Source organism: Paramisgurnus dabryanus, chromosome 23 (genome assembly GCF_030506205.2).
Source record: "Paramisgurnus dabryanus chromosome 23, PD_genome_1.1, whole genome shotgun sequence".
Taxonomy (NCBI): domain Eukaryota; kingdom Metazoa; phylum Chordata; class Actinopteri; order Cypriniformes; family Cobitidae; genus Paramisgurnus; species Paramisgurnus dabryanus.
In genome coordinates this window covers 25688126-25710675 of record NC_133359.1, presented here as the reverse complement: position 1 = coordinate 25710675, position 22550 = coordinate 25688126, and the positions used below count along the sequence as shown (strand labels likewise).

Genomic DNA, 22550 nt, shown 5'->3' with positions numbered 1-22550 from the left:
GGACTGTTGCCTGACAATCACATCAATAGTCAATAACTCACACAAGAAAGAAAATAACTTCACTCTTTCCATGTTAAACATTAAATAACCAATAATCAAGATGTTTTATTATATGGCTGAATTATACCCCTAATATATTTTTCTTTTTTGACGTGAAAGCTCATATTTACAGTATTTGATTTCACTGTTTGTCAGGTTTGAAAATGATCGTTCTTAAAACAATAATGGTAAAACTTTATTTTACAGTAATTATTATAGTAATAACAGTAAATTATGCATAATTACATGCAGCTAACCCTAAACCAAACCCCAATCCTATAGTAAGTTCATGTTATTAATCATTATTACTCAGTATTTAAATGTATAATTACACTGTAAAATAAAGTAAAAAACAAAAATGTAATAAGAACATAAATGTAAATATAATTCTACAAAAACAACAGTTAGAAAATCTTTACAGTTTAATTACAATATGTATGTATTATACGTAGATAATATAAATATATACAATTTACATAACGTAAATATGTTGTACAGATACATGTTTGACATGCGCTTCTATCACGCTTAACACTTACTAACTTAAATTTTAGTTGTAGGTGAATACAGACAAAACAACCAAAATAATTTAATTTACCTAAATACACATGAACACATTTATGTGCTAGTGCAGTTTAAAGAGTTTACCTTACAGTTCTCCATAAACTATTTATAAATAATAATGTTTTTGTAACTCAATTTTACATTTGTTGCTCCATATATAACAAACTGAATATTAAAATGAAGCTTTACTTTGTTAACAAAATATTGAGTCTAAACAGAATAAGATTAGTTGTCAGAGTTCAAATGAATATTAGAAAATTTGTAACAAATTTTGTATGTGAAAACAGATTGGAAAATTCAACTTTATGTACGAATGAATATTAGTTACATTATTAAATTATACCAAAACACTAAAGTCAAAATTCTAAGGTGATCTACACAATATATTATTAATACTTAAGGAATTATCAACAGCCTGCCATGCATTCAATTATTTTAACTCCTTATTTTATTCCATAAATCCATTTCAATCTAGTGTTTCATACCTGATGTATATATTTATAAACAGTTATATATTTTATTAAAATTATTATTGAATTATTAACTTACTGCCAACATCCAGTCTGGTGCCGCTGCCGAATGTGAACCACAGTGATACAAACTAATAGAGCGACTGTACAAAAACCTCTGCACACTTGACTGAACACAAACTGCAACAGAATAAACAACACTAACATCACACAACACAAACAACTATTGTGAAAATCTCTGAATGATTTTAGTCAAAAATGCTAAGCACAAAACTATTACAAAATTCTCATTAATTGTGTTGTGTGGACACTTTGTAACTCTTTAACCTGCACACCCAAACCTGAAGCTTTAGACAAATTTATTATGAACATTGTGGACATTTGTTTTTACTTTAATTAAAAACTTTATATTTATTTGTTATTTATTTTATTATTCAGATTGTATTGTAGTATTCTGTATGAGCAGAAGTTTCCTGTCGTCTTCTTTGCATTGTGTTGTCATGCTTCAGTGATGTGTGAGTGTTTATAGTGCTGTGAGTTTAACACTTCATGACTGAGATCAGAACAGAACAGAATCTTCATCATCACACAAACCAAAAGAACAACAATGACTTTCATCATCATCTTCATCTGGACACTCACAGTCTTTACTCAAGGTTTGTGTTGTAACATTTTTATCATGATCATTAATTCTTTGAAGAGTGAAATATTGATTTGTTTCAGTGTTGTTTTATATTTCATTCTTGTTGTTTCTTTCAGTGTGTAGAGGACAGTACACTCTTACTCAGAGTCCATCAATAACAGCAGTTCAACCAGGACAACAAGTTAAAATAAACTGTCAAGTCAGCAGTGCAGTGTACAGTTATAATGGTGATTACCTACACTGGTACTTACAGAGACCTGGAGAAGCTCCTAAACTCCTCATATATAAAACAAACACCCTCCAGTCAGGAACTCCATCAAGATTCAGTGGCAGCGGATCAAACACAGATTTCACTTTGACCATCAGTGGAGTTCAGACTGAAGATTAAGGAGATTATTACTGTCAGAGTTTTCACTATCCAAGTAGCATTCATGTGTAGACACAGTGATAAAGAGCGATACAAAAACCTCTGTCAGTCAGACTGCACAGTGACTGCACTCATACACCTGACAGATACTGCAGATGATCAAACAACACAATGGGCTCTATTTTAACGATCTGAAACGCAAGTGCGAAGCGCAACGCGCAAGTGAGTTTGTGGGCGGATCTTGGGCGCTGTTGCTATTTTCCCGGCGTGAGAAATAACTCTTGCGCCGGGCGCAAATCAATAAGGGGTTGGTCTGAAGTAGGTTCATTATTCATAGGTGTGGTTTGGGCGTAACGTCAAATAAACCAATCAGAACGCTAGCCAACATTCCCTTTAAACGCAAGGGCGCAAGTTCCATGGCGGGTTGCTATTATTATGACGGATTTACCAGGCGCACGCCAGGAGCGGTTCACAGCAGAGGAGACCGACGTCCTTGTACGGGGGAATCCCACGCTTGCCAGCATAAATCGGGCACGCCGTGTAACGGGAGGTGGATCTGCCTCAGGACTTGACGCCAGCAGAGGACATCGCTGCGTCCACCCTCACCGCTGAAAGGGTTTGGGGGCTTTGAAATCGGACCCAAGAAACGCAAGCAAGTTCCAACCCCAAAGTACTCTTACAAATCAAGTTCATATACATTAAGGTTTCTTATGAAAACATTTTAACTATTATTTACATAAAATAAACGTAATACAGCCACACAACAAAGTTATGAAAATATTTTAATCGTTATTTGCATGAGAATAAATAAAAACTATCACCACAATGCTCACCACTATGATTCCCCTTATCTCGTGTATTAATATTTTTAAGTGTAACAATTTATGATTTGCAAAAATAACTGTTGCATCTGTGTAGATTAGATAAGCAAAGTGTATGCGCGTTGTGCACGCTATACATTATGGTCAAGCATGCGCCCTTAAAATAGCATAATGAACCACGCGCAACGCGCCACTGACTTTAGACTAGTTTTTTTTTGGTTAGTAGCGCAATTGTTTTTTGAAACTGCAAAATAGCATAAGAGATGGTTTGCGCCGCAACACGCCTCCTTTTTGCGCTGAACCGCCCAGGGAGCGCAAGTTCATTCCCTAGTTTGCTGACGTGCATCTGTGGAGGGAAAAACCCCGCTGTGCGCCGGCGCAAAATACGAATGATACATGCGTCACTGACAAAGTCAATTGCGCTGGGTGCAAGATAGGGCCCAAAAACACACAACACTGATCAGAGGAAACACACAAATAAGTTCATCAGTATTTATGAAGACAAATACAGACCATTTTAACAATCATCTATCCAAACTGCTTGTACATATTAATGCCACAGGGAGTGCACTAGCTTAAAATTATTTGATTATTTGATATGATCAGATTGTAATATCAAAACTAATTTTTGCTTTATTTGCTTCAAAGCCCCTATTGAATAATGAATCTGTTATATCCACCTGTCTAATATTGTGTACATCCCCCTTGTGCTGCAAAACAGCTCTGATGCATCAAGATATGAACTTCACAAGACCTCTGTGGTATCTGGCACCAAGACATTGTGATTTACTGTACAAAAAATTAGTTGGTAAAAGTTAGCATCCACATTCATGCTAGAACACAAGATTTCCCAACAGAACACATAACACTGCTTCTGCTGACCTCCACTCTTCCTATAGTGAATATGTGTTAAATACAAGGCCCGTGGGCCAAACTATGCCCGTTGTAAATTTGTATCCAGCCCACAAATAACATGCATAACAGTACATTCACATGGAGCGTAAACTGTAACCTTTCTCATTTACTTTTTAAGGGTGATGTCATGCGTTGCCCAACTGAATTGTGGATCCGTCGGTGCCGCGTCACTGCAGTTGCTTGTGGCAGATGTTGAACATTTCTTAACTTTTCGCAGCCAATCAGATCGCCTTCTGCAGATAACCTAGTGCAGAGCCAGCCAATTACGTTTATGCAAGTGTTGCGGTCACTGTGATTGGCTATTGGCCATACTTCAGACACGCCTTCCTTCAAGCATTAACGCTTCCAACCCGTGTGAATGTACAGTAAGAAAATTAATCATTGAGAGTAAATCACAGAAATACACACCATTAAAATAAATCCAGTGGTGTCAAAAGTATTCCCATTCATTACTCTGGTAAAAGTAAAACTCAAGTAAAAGTGTAAAGTACTGGTTGCCAAACTACTTAAAGTATAAAAGTAATGTAAGGAAAAATGCCATTAAGGACAAAAGCCTATAGGCTGCGCCACAGGGGCCTATTGTGCATTACCCTATCTCCTTAAAAAAAAAAACTTTTTCTAAAGGCCATAATGACTGTAGTGTTAAAATTTGTGATGCACTAGGCCAGGGGTAGGGAACGTCAGTCCTGGAATGCCAATGTCCTGCAGATTTTAGCACCAACCCTGATAAAACCTTGGCTACCTGCAGTTTTCAGGTGACTTTTTAGACCTTGATTAGTTGTTCAGGTCTGCTCGATTAGTATGGAAGGTTTTTTTGGTCTTTTTTAAATTAATTAATTAAATTATAAAATAATTAATTAAATTATAAAATAATTAATTAAATTATAAAATAAAAAATAAAATCGCAAAATATGTCCCAAATTTGAAAATTAAATGCTAAAATAAAAATTAAAACATTATATATTAAATTATTTCATTTTCATTTTTAATGTGATGAAGCATCATTCCGGCCAAATTAAAAAAGAAAATTAAATTGATGATTTGACATTTAATTTTCAATATAATCTTGAGTCAAGACTGGCAATATTAAAATAAAAAGTCAAGCTTGAAAAGGAATCTGTAAATACATTTTTAAAAGGGTTTTTATTCATACCCAAGCAATAATTGGGACAAAATTAAAATGTATAGTTCAGTTTTAATTTTATGTTCTCTTTAAATTATTTGTTTTCATTTTCTTTTTCGTTTTCATTTTCATTTTCAACTTGTATGCAAATTTAATGTTAATCAGTGGGATTGGCTAACGCTGCGTTGCCAACTCAGCGACTGTGTTGCTAAAATAGCGACTTTATTGCTACATCTAGCGACTTTTAGGCCCATTTAGACAAACTTAGCGAATGATTGGATGAATGTTAGCTTCACATCTGTACAGATAGGGTACTGTGTCGCTTGTACTGGCCAACGAGTGCCGGGTGGCGCTGTCCCGGTGAAATGTGCGTCTGGTGTCTCTGTGCATGAAGCTGGGCAGTGTAGGAGCTGACGCGTGGATGAGATTCGCGTTCATTGTTTACATTTGAAAGGAGGAACAAACAATAAAAAGTGGCTGGTCCGCTGTTATATATGTACGTATTTTCACACATCTGATCCGGTGAGGCGTCAGCCATTCTCATCAAATGCATACACATAGCACAGTGTGATTATCGTGCAATACATAATTATGCCAAAATCCGTTAAGGACTGGAGTATCATATGCTCGCAAAATTGGCGTATATATAGCACTATAATCACACTGCGTGTTATTTGTATGCATTTCATGAAAATGGACATGAGTGAACAGTCACTTACTTTTGCAACGGGCACACTGGCAGAGCAGACCTTCAGCCTTTGTGGTATTTGTAAGTGGTCCTCATTTGTAACGCTGATTTGTGAGTAGGGCTGTGACCGTACGGGATTTTATTTTACCGTGGTGAAGAAGCAACAGAATCACGCGGTTAGACTGTTAGCACAACAACCCACCCCATATTATTAAAACAACAAATTATATTAGCAATAACAATGTGAAATAATATGTATTTCTATATGTTAACTTTTGTTTTTTATATCTTTTGAATATACAATGATTTATAGACCTTTTATGTCATCGTTTATAACCCATTTTATACAATACATTTCATAGAATAACAACCTGAAAACCTGCAGAAAGAACATGCAGAGTTTAAGATTGTTTCTGATGAGTTGTGCAAAACCTGATTCCTATTTCTTTAGACATTCATTTTCGGTAAACTCTCCGTGAATAGAAACACACTTCTCCAAACATGTTGAAACTCTTAATAATTTATTGTACAAAAAATGGGTTACAAACAATGACAAAAACTGTTCCATAATTGATATTAAACTCAAAAGATATAGAAAATAAATATTATTTAATGTTATTATTGTTAGTATGTTTAATTAGATTTTCTCAAAGTGGATACAAAACGAAATCGACAATTGCATCATTACGTAAATAACTGCGCAAAACTTATGGATACTCCAATCATTGCTTTCAGAAATTCGCTTACAGTAGCTCCAGATATAAGCACAGCATTCAACCAAATAACGAGTTGTGCTGTCAGTATACGCGCTCCTGCCTTCATAACGATAGTTGTCATGTTTGCACATTATAGTTTTAAATTATTATTATGCTGTCATCATTATCATCACCAGCGCAGTGCTTCTCCTTGAATGAGAAAGCTTAATATGCGCGTGGCTCGGACTCCTTGCACATGAAATTTCATGGGCATGGCTCTGACATTTTCTTGTAGAGATGTTGTTATTCGCGCAGGGGTTTAAAACCAGGGAGTGAGTTGGTACAGTTCAAGAAATCAGAGCACTTGGGCATGACGCGCTTTATAAGGTTGCGGCCGTGACATCACCGCAGCTGGCATCTTATTACAGCAGTGATGCAGTATTACTGTGATATCGTCACAGCCCTTATGTGCGTAGCTCGTCTTCCACGCTTCAGCTATGGTCAGAAGAACTGTATGTTGTGTCCAGTGCAGTGTACACAGAAGACTCCGAGAGACTCGCATTTCACAGAGGACGCAAGTTCTGATACTTTTACAGACAACACATAGGCTAAATAAACAGATAATGTTCATTTAAAAGTAAGTGACTGGTCGGTGTATCAGCTCGTTAAACTGACGCCTCACCGGACCAGATGTGTGAAAATACGCACATATATAACAGCGGACCAGCCACTTTTTATTGTTTGTTCCTCCTTTGAAATGTAAAAAATGTATGCGAATCTCATCCACGCGTCAGCTCCTACACTGCCCAGCTCCATGCACAGAGACACCAGACGCACATTTCACCGGGACAGGGCCACCCGGCACTCGTGGGACAGTACAAGCGACACAGTAGCCTATCTGTACAGATGTGAAGCTAACATTCATCCAAACATTCGCTAAGTTTGTCTAAATGGGCCTAAAAGTCGCTAGATGTAGCAATAAAGTCGCTATTTTAGCAACACAGTCGCTGAGTTGGCAACGCTGCTTCAGCCAATCCCCTTTTTTTTAAGCAAGTAAACGCCACCCATTGATTAACATTGAATTTGCATACAAGTTGAAAATGAAAATGAAAATGAAAACGAAAAAGAAAATGAAAACAAATAATTTAAACAGAACATAAAATTAAAACTGAACTTTACATTTTAATTTTGTCCCTATTATTGCTTGGGCATGAATAAAAACCCTTAAAAAAAAATGTATTTACAGATTCCTTTTCAAGCTTGCCTTTTTATTTTAATATTGTCAGTCTTGACTCAAGATTATATTGAAAATGAAATGTCAAATCATCAATTTAATTTTCTTTTTTAATTTGGCCGGAATGATGCTTCATCACGTTAAAAATGAAAATGAAATAATGTTTTAATTTTTATTTTAGCATTTAATTTTCAAATTTGGGACATATTTTGCAATTTTATTTTTATTTTATAATTTAATTAATTATTTTATAATTTAATTAATTAATTTAAAAAAAGACCAAAAAAACATTCCATAGATTAGAGCAGATTCACAACATTAAAACTAATATTAGATTTAAACTTTAATCTCATGAAATGTATCAACCATTCCTTTATGACTTTAACAGACTGTCCAAACAGGAATATTTTAAAAACAAAATCAGTGTGCAGTTCCTTAATCCAAACAACATTTAGGGCCCTATTTTAACGATCTAAGCGCATTGTCTAAAGCGCACAGCGGAACGTCTAAATGGGCGTGTCCGAATCCACTTTTGCTAATTTAACGACGGGAAAAATGGTTTTTGCGCCGAGCGCATGGTCGAAAAGGGTTGGTCCTGTTGTAATGGGAGTATTTTGGGCGTAACGTGCAGTAAACCAATGAGAGACTCAGCTCTCATCCCCTTTAAAAGCAAGTTGCGCTGGCGCTATGTCTAATCCCTATTTAGATAACGGACTTTGTAAACTGAAAAACTAAGCGGAGGAAGAAGATCCCCAGTTTAAGATTAATGTTAAATAATTGTGTTGTTTTTCACTTGTATTGAAATTGTTATTTTTTTATTAAAACCTTTAAAACCCGTTTTCTTTTAGTCATGGAAGTAAAAAGCAGGCTTGTAATTGCTTTAAATGAATGGCTATCCAATATCATCAAAAAATAATTTACAAGTATGTAAGATAAGGTTTGTACTCTAAAAATACTTTATTTGTAACAAACAGGAGATAAAGAATTTACAAACGGCTCTATGCGCGTTTCAGCACTTTTACAAACGGCTCTATGCGCGTTTCAGCACTTTGGACAGCGTTTTTTTTAGCAAAGAGTTTTTTAAGCATTACTTAAAAATGTTTCTGATCTCACCATATCCGCAGGTACAGAGTCATCATATACAATAAATCCGTGAGGTAGCATTTAAAAAAAACATTTAAAAACAGATGCATTTGTTTAAAGCAAAGCATTTATTTACTTACCAGGCTGCAGGTGAAGCAGCTCTTTGCGCCTTCTAACATCTCATAATTAGTCCTCATTTATGTCCAAGAGACTCAATAATAATCTTTTACATTCAATCCTTTAATCTTTCATATTTAAAAGCATTTTTGTGCTGCTGCGCATTCATGTACCTTGTGATAAGCAAACCCGCGTTGTCCTCCCGTGTATAAGCGCATTTTACTAATGCGCTCTTTAAATAACATGAAACACATTGCGCCATTGACTTTAGACTTTAGACCAGGTTTTTGTTGGTCAATGGCGTAGTCTATTTTAGTTGCCTCAAAATAGCAACGCGCCAACAATGCGCCTGAACACACCTCGTTTTCAGACCAGAACGCCCATGGGCGCAAAAGGGGGCGCAAATGCATTTGCAATTTAAACAACGCGGCGCTTAACGGGAAAATTAGGGTGGAAACTAGCGAAAGACACTTGCGTCGCGCATTGCGCTGCATTGCGCCGGGTGTAAGATAGAGCCCTTAAACATTTTTAAGAAATACACTTTTCCCATGAAATTTAAAAATGACACAGGTCCACATTTGTCAATGCCAAGCAGTGAGAAACACACAAATATATTTTTCACTGATAAAACTGTGGTGTACTCACAGCATAATGAGTAAATGAATCGGTTCACTTGTAGTAACATTTCTTTAGTTTTTGTTGTGTTAATGATGGTTGGTCAGTCGGCCTCCTCAATGGTAAAGATCAAAAACTGCTCTGGATGTGTTTGTGTGAGAAAACATTTAAAAATATGAATACATTTTCCACTGACAGAACTGTGAAATACTCACAACATGAAAAAAATGTGGTAACGTTACCTTAAAAAGGTTTAATGAGTGTGTCATGAGTGTGGAGGACAGAACCCAAGTGCAGACAGCTCTCAACCAAAAAGACTTTTATTATATAACAGAAACACCCTTGAGGTGGTAAACAAGGCAAGAATATAAATTATAACAAGACATGGCAAACCAAAACAGGACCCATGATGGTGTCAGACGTGACACACACAATGATCCGACACAAGACATCACATATGGCTGAAAACGCTGACAGCGACCGCTTGCTTGGCAGTGTTAGCTGATGCTTTTTGGTTGCTATGATACAGAATGTCCGCTGAACTAATCTGACACTATTATATGCTTTTGCGAATAATCAACAATAATATATATTAATATTTAGTCAACAAATAATTATATTATGTTAGAACAACGATGTCTTCTGGTACAGAAATGGACACTCATAGACAGAACATTAAACTTTGCTCAGACATAAGTTTGTTCAAGTAGGATGTGTTGATTTACTCTAAATGATCTGGGTTATTTTTAACCCAATGCTGGGAAAATATTGGACAAAACACATGTTGGGTTATAAATAAGCATATGCTGGGTTGTTTCAATACAATGCTGGGTTGTTTTAACTCATGTTTGGGTTAACAACAACCCAGCATATGATTATTTATAACCAAACATGTATATATATATATATGTATATTATTTATAGCCAGCTTAAAACCCAACAGAATTTAGAGTGTTGGTTGGTGTGGTATTTGTCCTGCTCTTTGATTGACAGGACTAAATAAAAAAACTTATTTTTTTAAATAATTCTCTTATTCTCCTCTTATTTTCAACATTTCCAGATTTGGCAAGGTGTATGTACACAACCATTATATTATGCTTAAGACTAAAACTATTTATGCACCACTAAAAAGAACTTAAACTACACTGAAATAAAATAACACATTATAAAACTAAATAAAAATAAAAACTAATATATATTTTTTTAAACTATAATAACCCTGGGTCAATGTGTTAGCATGACAGAAGCTTGATGCTGTCGTGTGAGAACAAGCAGCAGCCGGCATTTTTCCTTTGCCCGAGTGCCTCTTACGTAAATTATTTCATTTTGATGGCTTACGTTTCTTCAATGCCACAGAAAACCACCACATGTTTATCAATGCCATCAAAAGTATTGTTTGTTTTTGTTTGTTTGTTGATCATGAAGTACAAAGTAGATGAGGAAAACGTCTCGGTTACGGATGTAACCCTCGTTCCCTGAAGGAGGGAACGGAGACGTCACGTCGTGACCGACGAATTGGGAACTCGCTTAGAGAGACCAATCTGCTTCGAATACTACTAAAACGCCAATGAACTTGGCATTGAGATATTTGCATAATGCTGGCGCCGCCCCGCCAGGTGCGTATATAAGCAGCAGGTGCAAAAAGGGAAATTAGCTTCTTTTTCGCTGAGAAAGCCGGAAAGTGTGACCGGCCGTAACAGCAGGTGGCAGCACCTGTGGCGACGGGACGTGACGTCTCCGTTCCCTCCTTCAGGGAACGAGGGTTACATCCGTAACTGAGACGTTCCCTTTCAGTCGGTCACTACGACGTCACGTCGTGACCGACGAATTGGGAATCCCTACCAAAACGCCACTATGGGCTGACCTCTTCCAGTGTCTGCAGAAAAACCCTCCAAATCCCCTCAGGGAATGGAGAAATAGGATAGGGCAGAAAGGCCGGGCACTAGATGTTCCTTTACCCCACAGAAGTGCCAGCGACTGGGAAGCGCCCTACCTGAGCGGGATAGGAACGCTGCGGAAGATAAAAATAAAGACAGCTGTGGCTGTGTAAGCAAAGCAGTGCTCTGCTAAGGGAAACGTGGGCTGGTAGGATTAACCCCACGGAAAAATACTCACAAAGGAACCCGGTGGGACACAATGTGGAGCCCGAGCCAGACACGTAGGTTCGCGAGGATACAGCTAGTGAAAGGCTGACAGCCAATGCTCCGCAACAAAGGCTGCCAAGGCGGCGGAGGAAGAACAATTCAAACCATTACCCATTTTTTCTCTGAAGGCCTTCCATACTGACACAGTTATGAAGCATCAGTTGGAGGCTGCAAGCCGACCTGCGAGACTGCTCTCCGTGCTCCCCCTGGTGAGGAAAGAACACGAGAGGATACAGGCTCGATACGAACACTGTAGAATCTAATGAACGTATTAGGTGTCGCTCAACCAGCAGCTCTGCAGATGTCTGCTAGCAAGGAACCACGAGCGAGAGCCCAAGATGAGGCAACACTCCGTGTGGAGTGCGCTCTCAAATTAAAGGGGCAAGGAATACCCTGAAGATTATAAGCCAGGGCGATAGTATCAACTATCCAATGAGACATCCTCTGCTTGGTGACAGCCTTCCCTTTCTGCTGATCCTGAGGCTTTGCGTGCGGTCCACGTAGAATCGCAGTGCGCGTACGGGGCACAACAAAGCCATGGTTGGGTCTGCCTCCTCCGGGGGCAGCGCTTGCAAGCTCACCACCTGATCTCTGAAAGGAGTGGTGGGAACTTTGGGCACGTAGCCTGGTCTGGGCCTCAATGTTACGCTCGAGCAGTGCCGGTCTTTCCTATACGCAAAGTACGCAATTTGCATAGGGCCCCGCACCACTAGAGGGCCCCCTTGATCTCAGAATTATTTAAAACCATTATATCAAAGAAAAATTATTATTATGTTTAATGAAAACAAGACGCTATAATTTAAATAATTTGCAAACTTCCGAATTTGTGCGGGTTTTTAAAAATACTTAATGATTTCTTAAATCACTGATATGTACTCGGACAACATGCAGGCAGTTTCTCAATCCGAAGGCTGCAGCCTTCAGAGGTCACATTTGTAGGCTGCATATGCATCATAAAAACGTATTTTAGAATATTAACAATTATAATGTTGACTATTATTCTTAGTTAATGGTTAATTGTTATATTATGCTTATGACTTGCAAATGAAATGCTTATTTAACTTAAATAAATCAGGCTTGATGACGTATGCAGCGCGCATATGCGACATGATCCGGAGGTTGCAGCCTTCAAATTTAGAAACGGCCGTGTGCATGATGCTGAAGAGTGATTTGGTAACGATGCGCATATTATATGCCCACCATTGATTTAAAACAAAGACAAAGCTATCCGTCTGGAGCAGAATGAAGGGGAAAAAACGTGAAGCAAGGGAACAAGATAAAGGATTTGCGCGAGCAGATTAAGTCAATGTAAAGACACGCGTCTTAGCATGGGGCGATTCAAATGACGCGAATTGGGTGACACAATTGCCGCGAAAACACGCGCTTTTTCCTTTGAACTTCAAGAACGCGCTCTCGTGCAGGATAATTTGACGAGAGAGAGAGAGAGAGAGAGAGAGAGAGAGAGAGAGAGAGAGAGGTAAGAATGGTGCCCACGTCGAGAAAACTTAATAGAAGACTTGAAATTTGTAAAGGATTAAAGTATATGTCACTCGTTTAATTACAGTATGTTAACTGGATAACACTGGATATAACTCATTGTATAGATAATAAAATAATGTATTTTGATTACACAAATCAAACCTAACTATATGATTGTAGCTGCTGACCAGCATAGGGAATCTCTATGGCTAATTTCTAAGACATGTTGCTGATACAGTACTGTGTGTTGTACCTTATCTTGTTAATTGAGTCTTTTTGGGCATCTTATGCCTAGAATTATTCAAGGAGATTGATTCTTTTAACTTCCTTTAAAGTTTGATCAGTTGTGCATAATGACATGTGCAACAAATGGATATAGGGTGTCAAACTCATAGATTTGCAATATTTAAAATCAGACACTATTTTTAAAATATTTGGGGTCAACCTCTGTGACAGCTTTAAAGGGACACTTCACCCATTTGCATTAAGCTTTGTATAGTTAGAACTCCAGTCATGTTTTTGAATGGTCATGCATCATTTTCTCAGTTGCCGCTGAGACTGGAGAAATACAGATTTCAGTGTTGCACATCCTTCTTTCAATGATGTAAAAATCATCATTTTGCATCATTGAAAGAAGGAAGTGCAATGTCTTTGTTGAGGGAATGAGACTACAAACACCCCTTTTCTCTGTCAAATAGGCACCAAATTCTAAATGTATGTTACATTTCGACTACAAATATAACACTTTCAATAAAGATTAATGTTTCTACGGGTGAAATGCTCTTTTAAAGCTGAAACTTATCAAATCCTATCAGAGGTCCAGAATGTCATTGAAACACACCAGTGGCTTTGCTGTCATCAGTATTAAACATGTTACCCCTCGAAGTACCCCTCCCCACAGAGCCCCCCCCCCCCCCCCACATAACAAATCCCAATTTAACCCCTGTGTATTAACAGTATGTATTTATATGTAATTTAATTTGATTCATTACATTCATTTAGATCAGGTAAATTTTGTAGTGCTTCTCACAACACATTTTAAATCAAAACAACTTATCAGCAAATACATGTTTCATGTTATAATCAGCAAGTTTATCAGTCAGGGTTTCAAAGTAATGTGCATATGGGAATATTATACAGCTATAAGATAATACACTATGTGGTTAGTTAACAACTAACTAACAGCAACATTGACTGGGTTTTACCCAGATAGCACAGGTACGTCTGTGAGATGTCTGGTAAAGATCTGGAGATCTGGAATACATCTGGTGTGTAAAAACATCTTATAAAGGAAAAGAGCTGCTTTACATACATTCTAAATCAAAAACGTCTTGCAGACATCTTCAATATGTCTATATGACATCTTTTAGGAGACGTCTCACAGACGTATTGCAGATGAGAAAACAATTTAAATAAGACATCTTGCAGATGTAAACGCAGACATCAAATAGACGTCTCCGAGATGTATGTGTGCTATGCTATAAGGGTCTGAATGCACTGACACAGGGCCCCTCACAAAGCTTTGCTTAGGGCCCCCCAGCATCTAGGACCGGCACTGCGCTCGAGGCAGCAGGACCAAACTGAAGGCACGAATCGTCAACAGAGAATGCATGTAAATCCCCTACTCTCTTCACTGAGGCCAATGCTAGCAGGGTCAGAGCTTTCATTGACAGAAGCTTCAGACTCGCAGACTGCAAAGGCTCGAACGGGGGGGCCTGAAGGGCTTTCAGCACCATGGACAGGTCCCAGGGAGGAATAGAAGGAGGGCGCGAGGGGTTTAGCCTATGAGCGCCTCTTAAAAATCTAATAACCAAATCATGCTGGCCAACTGATCTGCCGTTGATAAGTGAGTGATGAGCAGAAATAGCAGCGATATCAACTTTAATGGTGGAGGGTGACAGCCTACCGTCTAACCTATGTTGAAGATATAAAAGCACGATGTTAATAGGGCATTCTCTGGGGTCCTCGCGTTGCGAAGAGCACCAGGTGACGAAAAGGTTCCATTTAAACGCGTAAGCCCGTCTTGTGGACGGAGCTCGTGCCGCGTCGATTGTGTTAGATACCGCTTGTGGTAAATCACCTAAACCTTGCGCGCGCTCAACGACCACACATGGAGATCCCACAGGTCGGGGCGCGGGTGCCATAATGTGCCCCCTCCTTGAGAAAGAAGGTCCTTCCTCAGGGGAATCCGCCAGGGAGGGGCTGTCGCAAGGAGCATTAGTTCTGGAAACCAATTCCTGCTCGTCCAGTATGGGGCAATCAGTAAAAGGCTCTCCTCGTCCTGCCTGACTTTGCACAGTGTCTGTGCGATTAAGCTCACTGGGGGGAATGCGTATTTGCGCATCCCCCGATGCCAGCTGTGTGCCAATGCGTCCACGCCGAGGCTGCCCTCGGTTAGTGAATAAAATAGGCGACAGTGGGTATCGTCCGGCGACGCAAACAGGTCTATCTGCGCACGACCGAACTTCTTCCAAATTAGCTGGACCGTCTGGGGGTGGAGTCGCCATTCGCCGGGGCGCGCAGCTCGAGAAAGCGCGTCCGCCGCTGTATTGAGTGAGCCCGGAATGTGAATGGCACGAAGGGACCTCAGATGCTTCTGACTCCAAAGGAGGAGATGACAAGCGAGATGCGACAGGTGACGGGAGCGCAAACCGCCTTGATGGTTGATATACGCAACGGTCGCAGTGTTGTCGGTGCGTACTAGTACATCCTTCCCTCGCAGCTCCGTAGCAAAGCGTACAAGTCCCAGATATACTGCCCACAACTCTCGGCAATTGATATGCCAGTGCAACTGGGGTGCTGTCCACACCCCTGAAGCTGTAAGCTCGTCGTACGTGGCACCCCAGCCCGTGTCGGACGCATCTGTGTGTACAACAGCATGTCCAGAGATCTGTCTCATGGACACACCGGACCTGAGAAACGCGGGGTCCGACCACGGGGGGAATGTTAGGCGACACGCAGGTGTAACAGCAACACGATGGATGCCGGCGCGCCACGCTCTCCTCGGGACTCGATCGTGAAGCCAACGCTGAAGTGGTTTCATATGGAGCAGTCCGAGCGGTGTCACGGCCGCTGCTGCTGCCATATGCCCCAGGAGCTTCTGAAATTGTTTCAGCGGGACCGCATTCTTCCCTCGAAATGAACCGAGGCAAGTCAGAATTGACTGGACGCGCTCTTCTGTCAAACGCGCCGATAAATCGATCGAGTCCAGTTCCATACCGAGAAAAGAGATCCTCTGCGTGGGGCAGAGTTTGCTCTTTTCCCAGTTGACCCGAAGACCCAAACGGGCGAGATGCCGAAGCGTTAAATCTCTGTGCTCGCAAAGCGTCCGCAGAGAATGCGCTATTATAAGCCAATCGTCGAGGTAAGCCAATATGCGAACACCGCTCTCTCTGAGGGGTTTTAACGCCGCCTCCACTACTTTCGTGAACACACGGGGAGAGAGAGACAGCCCGAACGGTAAAACTTTGTACTGGTATGCCCGGCCCTCGAATGCAAACCGGAGAAACGGTCTGTGACGAGGGAGAATGGACACATGGAAGTACGCGTCTTTCAGGTCTATTGCCGCAAACCAATCTTGGGGGCGAATTGAATTGAATATTTGCTTCGGTGTTATCATCCTGAAAGACCTCCTCTGCAGAGATTTGTTCAGAACGCGCAAATCCAAGATCGGTCGTAGCGGTGGCCTTTTTTGGGTACTATGAAATACGGGCTGTAGAAACCCGACCTCATCTCGGTTGGAGGGACCGGCTCGATCGCGTCCTTCGCCAGCAGGACTCCGACCTCTGCACGCAGTACATGTGCATCGGACGCTTTCACCGTGGTGAAACGAATGCCCGAGAATTTGGGTGTGTGCCGGTTGAATTGTATTTCGTAACCGAGGCGGACAGTACGTAAAACCCAACGAGACGGGTTGGGAAGCTGAAGCCAAGCCCCCAGGGACCGTAGGAGGGGAATTAACGGCACTACCTATGTGCCCGCGGTGGGCGGCGAAGCGAGACAGGTGGTACTGCCGGTACGTCTGCTGTGACAGCATAAGTATCTACAGTATGTGTGTGTGTGACACTGACCTGAGCCCGCTGAGGGTGACGGTCGTCTGGTCTCCTCAGCGGAGAGCGCAGACTCCGATGAGGGTGCTGGTGGTCCAATCTCCTCAGCGGAGAGCTTGGACTCCTCGGGACACCCGCTGGCGATAGAGGAGAGGGAGGAAGAGCATGTGAATGCCCGCTCACATCTCTCTCGATCCTCTGGAGACCTGGAGAAGGAATAGGAATGCACTCTTTTTGTGGTTTTGTGGGTGCCGGCTGAGAAGCCGGCGGAACAGAAACAAAACGAAACCAAAGATTCTCCACACGGCCCTCTACCGGTGGAGGGAGCGATGCCATCACCGTCTCCCGTAGAGTGCTCCCATCCAAATCCAGGTGGCCCGTCGCAGGGCCGCTTCGATTTCCGTTTACCACGGGAAGCGGGTGGGGCGGGCGGGGCGGGCTGCCGATGGCTGTTCCCCCTCCGTGGCCTGGAAGATGTTCTAGCAGGGGGGGTGGAGGCAGCTGCCGGAGGACGCCCTCGGCGAGGAGCAGACGGGGCAGCCGGCGCTGGAGGGCGAGATGCAGGTCGCTTGCCCCGGGGCATGATCTGAGCAATCGCCTCCGTCTGCTTCTGGGCGGCGGAGAACTGCTGGGCGAAAGACTCCACCGACTCACCGAATAGACCAGCCTGGGACACTGGAGCGTCTAAGAACTTGTTCTTCTCCGCATCCGACATGTCCGCCAGACATAGCCATAAGTGGCGTTCCTGGACCACCATCGTGGACATGGCATGACCAATCGCCTGCGCTGTCACCTTCGTAGCACGAAGAGCCAGATCAGTGGCAGCCCGGAGCTCCGAAAGGACAGGCGAGTCGTGTCCTCCCTCGTGCAGATCCCTCAAGGCCTTCGCTTGGTGAACCTGCAGCAACGCCATTGCGTGCAGGGCTGAAGCCGCCTCTCCACATGCCTGGTGGGCAGCGCCCGTTAAACCGGACGACTGTCTGCAAGCACGAGAGGGAAGGGTTGGGCGGTCCTTCCAGGAGGGAGCGGTGGCCGGACACAGTTGCATCGCGACCGCACGCTCCACGGGGGGATCCCCATATAACCCTTAGCGGCTCCGCTGGTGAGGGAGGTGAGGGGGGAGGGCTGAAACGGCCGTAATCTGGTAGAAAACGGCGACTTCCAGGTTCTAGTCAGCTCCTCGTGCACCACGGGGAAGAATGGTACCGGCGGAGAGGGTTGTGAAACCCGGGCAGCTCCAAAGAACCAATCATCCAGGCGGGACGGCTCGGGCTGAGGGGGGTTAACCCACTCTAACCCTACGGTCTCCGCCGCTCGAGCGAGCACGGCCACCATCTCTGGATCGAACTCCGGCGTCCCAACCCGACCAGAGGGAGGAAGGGCGTCGGGGTCCACGTCAGGGGGAGGAGGCACTCTCGGATGCTGCGGCTTCAGTGGATTCGGAGGGCTGCACAACAGATTCTAGAGACATCGTAGAACACGACGCTTAAGTCTCCATTGGCACATCAACCGGCTGTGGATGAGGAGGCTGAGTGCAGGAGGACGAATCCCCCGACCGGCTCAGCACAGTGATGCGGAGGTCGTCCTTTGAGAGCCTCACAGGCGCTCCGTGGCAGCGCTCAGCACTCGCATGACGAGGGTTGCGTTTTTCCCGGAGGAAAGACAATAGTCTCCGCAAATCCACAAGGGACATATTCTCGCAGTGAGAACACTTACCCCCAGCAAACGCCGCATCTGCGTGCTCGATGCCCAAGCACGAAAGACAACGCTCGTGACCGTCCTTCGGACCCATGTACTTGCCGCACCCAAGATCGCACGGACGAAAAGCCATCCTGAAAAGGACGTTGATCTCCGGATATACGAGAGAGTGGCTGCCTTTAACAAGGCACAAAGCTCTCTCGTATCACTCTTTTAGGGATATTCACTCAGATGCTCAGTTGATGATGCGCACAGGGAAGGGCAACGCACACACTAAACTCAAAACAAACAAACAGATGTAGAGCCGTGGAATAAGCGAAGCGTCCGTTGTGGTACTGCCAGTCCAACTAACTTCAGCAATCAAATCCCAACAGAGTAAAGTAGCTTCTTAGTAGCAGATACTGCCGGCTTTCGAAGCGATAAAAAGCTAATTTCCCTATTTGCACCTGCTGCTTATATACGCACCTGGCGGGGCGGCGCCAGCATTATGCAAATATCTCAATGCCAAGTTCATTGGCGTTTTAGTAGTATTCGAAGCAGATTGGTCTCTCTAAGCGAGTTCCCAATTCGTCGGTCACGACGTGATGTCATAGTGACCGACTGAAAGGGAACTAGGATTCTGTGTGTATTCAAAGCGTCGCCATTGTTGTTTATAATGCGTGGAATGGTGCGCTGTGATTGGTTAAGCATTTATTAAGATTTATTGCATTCTGCAGAGAAGGAGGAGTGCCGTTTGTCACGGTTTGGAAAAAAATGAAAGAAAAGATGACAGAAATAACATGGCGGATATCTAATTTTGTGTAAAATAAAGAATTGTCTTTTTAATATTGACCTGACACAATACTGATTTTGGCAGTAACAATATATTTTTTTTAAATGGCGTTCATCGCGTTTTAGAACCAAACTCTTTATATGATGTTTACAGCCCTAGCCCAGATGAAGGAAACATTCAGTTTCTGCCTGTCTAAGACTAAGAGATTAATTTCTACTTTTTTAAGATTGTAGAATAAATTACACGGACATATTTACAGTATGGCCTAATATATAACCTGAAACTTTTTTACATTTTTATAAAGATGTTTACCTTTCTCAGCCAATTTAACACAAGATTATATGTTACATTTTGAGAACTTTCCATACATTACAAAAACACTTTTGACAATAAGACCATTTTTAATAAATGATTGACATTAACCTAAAAAGTTAGTAACCTTTACCGAAATCTTTGCACTCTCTGAGTCTGAGCGTTTTGCTTCTAAATTTTGTTCACTGCAGCTTTAATGTCAATGTTGCAGGCGTGCTTTCTTCATACTGAGAAGAACTAAACTAGAAAGTCTTACCTGTGACATTGTGCTTTGGAGATATGTCTTGTCAAAAAAGCGAAGTAGAGGACCAGGGCACAAAAACCCAAAGCACTTTGCCATTTCATTCAGTCCACAGAATCTGTGTTTTAGTTGTCCTATACATGTGTCAACTATTTCACAGAAAACAGAAACCTAAAATAATCCTTAGGATTTTGCAGACGTTGATCAATTTACGTTAGAACGTTGATTAGTTAAATAAAATGCGTCTTAATGTGCCTGTGAGTAAATTAAGAATTAATGCCTAACACCTTAAAAAGTCGTAATACAAAAACCTTTTTTTTGATTGGACAGCAGCACACATGGTTAAGTGCATGGGGGGAGTAAAATATTTGTTTATATATTAATTAACTGACAATTTCCCTCACTGCAAAGATTAAAAATTTAAGTTCAGTTAAAATTCAAACAAATATTAATTTAATGTATATCAGGGCCCATCAAAGGGTCGGGGAGGTCCCCACACACTGCTGGAGTTGCGGGTTGAGTGATCCCAGTCAATCTTTATCAAAATGCCACTTTCATCATGATAAATGTTTTCATGAGCTGTCATCTCTCACTTTATAATGATTCTTCTGTTCTTCATATGATCATAACAAACAGAAAAAACTGCAGCTTCACACAAATTGTTTTAAAAATGTAATCTGTTAATTAGTTTTTACTCAGTTTAGTACAATATGTTTATTAATGGGTGTATATTAGTTTACTAGCACAAGTCGCTTATAATCCTGCCCACTTCTTTGCATTGTGTTGTCATGCTTCAGTGATGTGTGAGTGTTTATAGTGCTGTGAGTTTAACACTTCATGACTGAGATCAGAACAGAACAGAATCTTCATCATCACACAAACCAAAAGAACAACAATGACTTTCATCATCATCTTCATCTGGACTCTTTCAGTTTTTATTCTGGGTGAGAAATGAAAGAATAACCGAGTTGTTATTACTTCTGGTGTAGTTGTTTTATGTTAATTTTTAGTATTATATGATAGTAATGTTTTATAAACTATTTTTTTTTCTCTTATAGAATCGAGAGGAATAACTTTGACTCAACCTAAAGTAAAAAGTGTTCAACAAGGACAAACAGCTACAATAGAGTGTCATATAGATGTAGGAATATATAGCAACAACTTAGCCTGGTACTTACAGAGACCTGGAGAAACTCCTAAACTCCTCATATATCACATAAATAACCTTCAGTCAGGAACTCCATCAAGATTCAGTGGCAGTGGAACAGCAAGCACTGGAAAAGATTTCACTTTGACCATCAGTGGAGTTCAGACTGAAGATTCAGGAGATTATTACTGTCAGAGTGAACACTATATCGACAGTAAATATGTGTACACACAGTGATAAAGAGTGATACAAAAACCTCTGTCAGTCAGACTCACAGTGACTGAACTCATACACCTGACAGATACTGCAGATGATGATGCTGATAGTTTATATCATTTACAGCTTATTTATTTATTTTGTACTATAGTTTATTTGAAAGCCAACTTTCTAGACAATTATACATTTAATTGATTATTTATTTATTTTTTATTGTTGTAAATCGTATAATTTCTTTTTTGTTTGTCTATTATTTTCTGTTGTGTTAAAACAGCTTCGCATTGATGATTTTTATTATTATTGTATTTCAGCTTAATTCATAATATTATAAAAACTGATAATACTCACACATATAGAGAAACATCAGTCAGTATCATTCAGTCAACAGATGCACTGTAAAAAAATATTTATTGCTTTATTTATATTTTTCATTTTTGTTTTGTTTTGTTTTGTTTTGTTAAATCAACTCAGATTTACAAGTCATTTCAACTTACTATTATTTGTCTTGACAAGAGATGAGTTGCTACAATTTTAACTCATTTCAACTACAATTTCTGAATTATAACAACTCATCTCTTGTCAAGATTAGTATAGACCCCTTCACAGTTCACGGCACATGCGGTTCCCACTGCGCATGTCGGGGTCAGAAAAGTCATTACAGCAGATTGAGTTGCGTGTTATTCGGTATCGTCAAAAATGCCTACTTGCGTTGTGGGCTTGGAAAATCACACCAGGCCTCCCGTTAAGTTTTTCGGGATTCCTGTAGAATCTCAAAAACAAAAAATACAACATCTGTGGCTGCAAGCAATTAAACGTGCAGACTGGGACAATGCAAAGATCAAGAGGCTTGTGTTTGTAGTGCTCATTTCATTTCAGGTAATTCATCATTTTTCAGCCCTGTTAGATTAAACTAGAAAATGTATGAACAGTTTGACCCCATGCTGCACGAGCACCCGATGGTCATTCAATGTTTAAAAACCTTGAAGGGGTCTATTAGTAGGAAAAAACTTGTAAATCCAAGTTGATTAAACAAAAAATTATGACAGCAAATAATTTTATACAGTGAATCACAGATACTAAAGGAGTCACATGAGAATAACTATCAAACTAAACCCACT

At 41.0% G+C, this 22550-nt stretch overlaps 1 gene segment (V, D, J or C); it reads left to right on the top strand.

Moving 5' to 3' along the window:
* The first annotated feature begins 20964 nt into the window (after positions 1 to 20964).
* On the top strand, positions 20965 to 21453 carry LOC135781667 (Ig kappa chain V region K29-213-like). The segment is given in 2 exon segments: positions 20965 to 21013; positions 21128 to 21453. Coding segments are annotated over 2 exon segments (375 nt in total).
* Positions 21454 to 22550: the final 1097 nt, after the last annotated feature.